This window comes from Cicer arietinum, chromosome 5 (assembly GCF_000331145.2).
Source record: "Cicer arietinum cultivar CDC Frontier isolate Library 1 chromosome 5, Cicar.CDCFrontier_v2.0, whole genome shotgun sequence".
Classification (NCBI taxonomy): domain Eukaryota; kingdom Viridiplantae; phylum Streptophyta; class Magnoliopsida; order Fabales; family Fabaceae; genus Cicer; species Cicer arietinum.
In genome coordinates this window covers 61,328,040-61,334,463 of record NC_021164.2, presented here as the reverse complement: position 1 = coordinate 61,334,463, position 6,424 = coordinate 61,328,040, and the positions used below count along the sequence as shown (strand labels likewise).

At 31.6% G+C, this 6,424-nt stretch overlaps 1 protein-coding gene across 1 annotated transcript in view; it reads right to left on the bottom strand.

The window, feature by feature from the left end:
* Window positions 1-4,590, bottom strand: part of LOC101496336 (callose synthase 10) — a 53,294-nt gene extending 48,704 nt beyond the window's left edge. The window contains exons 1-6 of the mRNA XM_004501774.3: window positions 4,091-4,590; window positions 3,055-3,152; window positions 2,726-2,889; window positions 872-995; window positions 434-544; window positions 79-204 (exon numbers count right to left, since the gene is read on the bottom strand). Coding sequence (XP_004501831.1) covers window positions 79-204; window positions 434-544; window positions 872-995; window positions 2,726-2,889; window positions 3,055-3,152; window positions 4,091-4,298 — 831 coding nt within the window. The 5' untranslated portion in view covers window positions 4,299-4,590. The remainder of the gene's footprint in view (window positions 1-78; window positions 205-433; window positions 545-871; window positions 996-2,725; window positions 2,890-3,054; window positions 3,153-4,090) is intronic.
* Window positions 4,591-6,424: the final 1,834 nt, after the last annotated feature.

Here is a 6,424-nt window from a genome sequence, read left to right as displayed (position 1 = left end):
ACCTGTAAAGAGAGGTTTAACTACCACAGGATTCACCGTGATATACAGCAACAACAGAGAAATTTATAAGTTACAAACCTGAAAACCAAACACAAGTTCCAAAAGATCAAACATATCTGCATCCCGTTTTCCAGATACTTTAAATCCAGGAGGAAGTCTGGGGAACTGTTCTGTATATCTGATTGAAGAAATTGCCCCTCTAACCTGAGATTAATAATCAAACTTTATAAGTCATAGAAATTACCATGCAGAGCACATGAATTCTATGATAACATTATAGAAATCATGCAGCAAACACAAATGGGTGTTACAATGTTTGTACTTTAACCTTAGAGTGATTACCAAAAAATGAAACATATCAAAGGCAGGTAACTGAGAGAGAGACCGGGGGAGAGGGGGGGGTATCACAAATATTCTGAAGGATTCAACTTACTTCTGGGAAAATTCTGATAGGATTGGTTAATGATGGCGCTTCTAGAGGAACAATATTGTAAGGCGTCAACTCTCCAGATAACGTCGCACTCGACTTTTTTAGTTTTCTCAACTAAGACAACATGCAAGACAACGATGACAAGTTAGTTGCACAATCAGTTCACTAAAATAAGTTCTATTAGAAGTTTGCAAAAGTAACATAAAATTTTGAAGAGTCAAATGACAACAGATAGTCAGAAGATTTTTTTTATTTCAGACAGAGGTCAACTACTAACCCGAAAAAACTGAAAGTGGCTAACAATTGTGATACACAGCCGAATTCATTATCAATAATACAATAAAATGAATAGTTAAAACTTTAAACAGTATCTTGAACAGCTGAAAAATCAGCTAAGTTAATTTTCATGATAAACATCTTTAAATTATGTAAAAGGAGTACCTCCTCCGTTATGAGGCCACCCACTGAAGTGGGATCTGCATCCTTGCTAAGTGCCTCCATGACCTCCACTAAGGCACGAAGCGTGGAAATTATCTTTTTCATTTCTGACGATCTAAGTTCCAACCTAGAAGAATAAATCAATAAACAAAAAAATTATACCAGAGTACAGCATAACCTAGATAAAATACACTATGGTTTTAACCAACATAGAATGGAAAATGTAAATGAGACTATCTTTCTTCATATTTGAAGACAACAAACAATGTTTTCACTACCTTGCACATCTTGATAGCATATTAACATATACTCCCTTCGGTCTCGTATATAAGAAAAAAATACCGTTTTCACACACCTTAAGAAAAGTAGTTAGTCTCAATTAATTTTCTCAAAATTTTACAAATTGCCCTTCATACTAGCTCCATGAAAATAAAAAGCTTATTGTAAAATAAAATATAAATTAATTGAAGGATAATTAGGGAATAATAACATTACATATGGTAGAAGTAGTTAACATTTGCTTATATTTTAGACCACCGAACATAACATTTTTGTTGTTTATATTCAAGACCGGAGGGAGTATAACATCAGGAAAGTAAATGGATATCTTATCTTCCTGTTTATGTGGTTACATATCAGTATTAGTTTATCATTTTGCATATTAATATATTTTTATGTTTCGCAACTACAACACAGTGATTTCTTAGTCACGAAAATCTTACACTAACATTGTAATTACCTATGAGAAAAATAAAGGCTAAAAGCTGACCACATATCAACTTTAGTTGCCGAGGAGACAAAAGATTATTTCAAGAGCTTATCAAAGAGCACTATCAAGCAAAGGCTTTCAAGTTTATTTTCACTGTACGATAAATTTGGATCAAGATGCACAGACAAACCTTGAATTTTCAAGGACGTACAAAAGCATATCCCATGCAACAAGTAGATAATTTTAACCATAGAGAAAAATAATTAGCAGACATACTTGAAAATATGCATCGATGTTTTAGTCACAGACAAAAAAGAATAAATAAACCTTTCTTTAGAGTTTGTGTTTGGGCCTAGCTAAACTACAAAAGATAGCTCAAGAGGTGAGGATTGTTCAAGCCTAGTAAGGACTACTTTGGCCATATCTCTAGTCAAAGAAAGATCTTGACACACCTCCTCACGTCCACAACTAGAATTCAGAAGAACGGACAAATGTAATGTTAGCAGCCCAACAACAACACCCCGTCACACCTAGGACGGGGTATCTTGTTTCTGTACAATTACTGGTGGGCCAAAAACAGGTTTACAATAGGTTCTGATGCTATCTTAGCGGGGCGTTTGTTTCACTGACTCAAAAAGTATTTGTGGGAATAACTTACCTAATATAAATTTGGGAATTTTGATTCCTTGGTATTTTAAAAACAATTAAAAAATTGCCACAACTTAATATTCTTAGGAAAATTAGTAGTTATAACAAAAAAATAAAAGTGTATATAAAATTCCATGGGAATCCACTTTGCCACCTTCTCACTTGGGAATATTGGAATTTATGGGAAGTTATCCCATTCCTGGGAACCTTAATACCCAGGAATAATTTTTTCGTAACCTTGTAAGAAACATGGGTATACTCATTCTCTGTCCATGTATTCCTGGGAAGGCGATTCCTAGACTTGAAATAAACACCCGTTAGGTTTTGAGTCTAACTCAACTCCAACAAACCGACTTTAACATTGAGGATTGTCTAATCTTTATAAGCTCTTTTTAGGACATTTCTCTAGTGGGATCACAACAACCTTCAACAATTTCATTAAAGAAATGAACTACATCTTTGGAAGTTTAATTAGCTAAAAATTCATGAGTTGGACATACTCTCCCAATGTAGAGCTAAAGGTTCCAGACTCTTGTAATCTTTGTTCTTCTCGCTGGATGTCATCCACTCTATGTTGTTGCTTGTAGCGTTGATAAAACTCCCACAGGTTTTCAATGTCGCGATTGCGATCAATTTGAACGCCTCCCTCTTTAGCAAGTTTTTGCTATAGAATAGTTAAATGAAAAGGGAGAAAAATCAAATGACCAAAAAGGTTCCCTTAACAATGAATTACTAAAAATTCAGAACCATTATCTTAATAACAGACATTAAATCAAATGACTGAAAAGATTTCCTTTAAAATGTATTCCTAGGAATTTAGTGCCAATACCTTAATAATAGACATTAAACCAGTCTTGAACTGAAGAACTCCCCTACCGTCGCTGTTGGGATCTAAATTTTGAGCCATACTATATGCCTGCTCACACACTGAAGGTCAAAAGTAAAAGGCCTCATTCATACAAAACGAACACTATGAACATATTCACAGTTGAAACATACTCCATGTACTATATATATAAGTGAGCAATGAAATGTGATATCTTGAGATTTAACAAGACAAGGACATGTATATGCAGATCATCTTAAAAACTTAAATTTTACACAACTTGAGGAAAGATAGTGGTGTTGAAACCCAAATTATAATGTGCCAAGTATCAACTGCTAAAAGAATGTAATGGAAAAAACAAATCCACGTACAAAGAATGCATCATGGAGCACTTAACAGGTTATATCAAAGCAATCGAGTAAAATAACATATTCCTCCCTAAGCTGAAAAATTAAAGAGAAAGTAAATTCATAGTTAAACAACTAAAAATTTCATAGTTAACCAACCCCCCTCCCGTAAACAAAATCTCTAGTTCTAGGGCATAAATTTAGTTTGGAGTAAGACCTTTTAGTACTCTCTTAGAGATATGCCTAGTATCAAATTTAGTCCCTCCAACTTCAAATTCCCAATGATTCAGCACCTCAATCCATTTCAGTCAAACATCGATAACAGAATGCTAACATAGCTTTGTGGATTCATGGTTTACAATTTTAAAGGAACCGCCTTGTGTGTGTCCTACATTTTTGTGCGGTATACTTGTCAGAACTTCATAGACTACTTAGATTAGTCACCCCTGTCTCAACATGATACTACCTTCAATATCTATCTCATTTTAGAATAGCAATCCGATAAACAAAAAGTTAAGAATTAACCAAAAATTCAAAACTCATATACTGCAACACTATCTACTCTCAACCATGCATCCATCAGAACACTTCAAAGCTCCTATTAGATCTAATAATGTTGAGATACAACGTCTACTACTGCAATTGTAACAGGAAGTTAAATTTGAGAAAGGAACTGTGATTCGGAAGCTTACAGATCCTGGCGACGTTAGGGTCTTCCGATTGAATATCATCTGCGGCCTGCAAGATCAAATCAACGTTGGTAGCTTGAGCGAGAGATGGCGGAACGGCACTGGCGATTCCAGTAGGGTGTCTGGCATGGCCTTGGCCGGCATTTCTTAGCTGCTCCCTTTTCAGAGTCGCTCGAACAAGCTTTTCCCAGTTGTCGCGAGGCCTAGCCATGGCGCCGCAACTAATCGATAGCCCTAGAAACGCGTGGTTTTCACGGACACGATAACTGTGTTGTGTTGTGTGTGTTGAACGTGCCCGCGCGCTTTGAAGGAGAATAAAGGTTTAGAATGGCGAGGTTTTTAGACTTAAGGAGTAAGTTCCTCTTCGGAAGAAACGCGGATCGATATTGGCAAATGGCAACACCAAAGCCAATAGCAAACTAGTTGCCTTTTTTTTCTTCGCTTTTTCTTTCACTTTTGCCTTGTCCTTTTTTTTAGACAACAAAATTAAAACAAAAATGGAATTTAGCTGTTATCTCTGTTAGATAGGGAGGATAATCGTTAGGGTTTGGATAGGATATAATAATTTCTGTTTTTATACCACACTAAAAAAATATATTTGTGTTTGTATTCATATTTATTATATATATTTTAATTAAAATAGATCGATAAATAATATTGTTGTGATTAAATTTAAAATTTATTTAAATATTTTAGATTTAATTATAAAATTTTATAAATCAAAATATTTTATAATTCAAAACATTTCAAATGAAAATTCGTTATTATATACATTTAGATATCTATCATAATACTTTATGAAGTTGCAAGTCTTACGACACTATTATTCGAGATTTGTAAAAACAATTGGTAGGAACTTGCAAGTATAATTATAAAGTCACGATTAATAAGACATAATTATTGGCTATAATGTCACAATTATTTACCTATTCATCATAATTAAATTTTTAAAAAAATTGCAAATATTTATCTTTTGATTATAAATATTATAGTGGTTCAATGATATTAATAGATGTTAAAATATAAAATAAAACAATTAATTAAACTAAACATTTATATAATAAATAAATAATATATTTATATAAGTGTGGCTCCAGACCGTGGTGGGTACTATAGTACTCGCACGTGCACTCATACCTGTTTAATTTTGCAGGTAATTAGCGGATTTTTATCCTAGACAATGTGGAATTTTTTGCGAATACCCACTAAATCCGAATATAATTGCCAAACACGATAGATAGAGGTAATATTTTTTATTTTCTTTTAATTGTTATTTCAAAAAATTTAAGAATGTTTTTTAGTTGTTAAATGTAATAAATTAGTATAAAAAATTGAATTTACATATAATACATTATTTTTTATTTTATTTTTTTTATGACTCTAACATGTCAACCAATTTTTTTATCAATAATACATATTTTAAGAATGGATTTTGTTAAACAAGTGTCTTAAAGACATTTATTAATAAATTAAAAATAGAAATTATGCATGAAAAATAGAAATTATGCATGAAATTAAACAAGTGTCTTAAAGACATTTAATACATTTTTAATTAATTTTTTATTTTTTAACAAATTCTTTATTGGTATTTTTCTTTAAGAATGTAACTAATTGAAAAGAAAATTGAAAGTTTCAATTGGCTGTAATGTGAGGGGGAAAATTAGACAAAAAGATGCAACATAAAAGGAAAACATGTTTGATTTATTTTTTTTTTTAGCTACATGTCTTGTATCCTAAATTTTCTTTTTACGCACCCCTTACATCATAATTAAAACTTAAAACCTTTGATACAAATTATTTAATTATAATGCCTAAAATAATATTGGCCTCGTATATATATCCCATTGCCATTCAAATGCATATCTTCCATTAATATTCAATTGTATATTGTATATTTTCCATTATTAATCATTTGGATATTCAAGTGACATTTTATTTTTGTACTAGTTTTTTTTATGTGTTTGTGTTTGAAAATCGTACACTTTTTTTTATGTATCACTCGTAAATCTTAAATTATCATGTAATATTAAACTCCTTTCACATAAATGTAAATGGATATAATTTACCATGTATGTGTGGATTCAATATTCTTATGTTCTACATGTATGTAGATTCTCTCGCATAAAAAACATATACGATAATTTATTTATTTTTGAAAAAGTTGGACGTAAACTATTTATAGTTGTGTGATTGATATATATCCATGTTATTTTAGTTTACGTATTATATAAATTTTAAAAATCAAGGGATATATATGTCAACTGATTTTATGATTGTTTATGTACACTCGTTTTATATATTTGTATGTAATCTCACTTCACATATATATATATATAT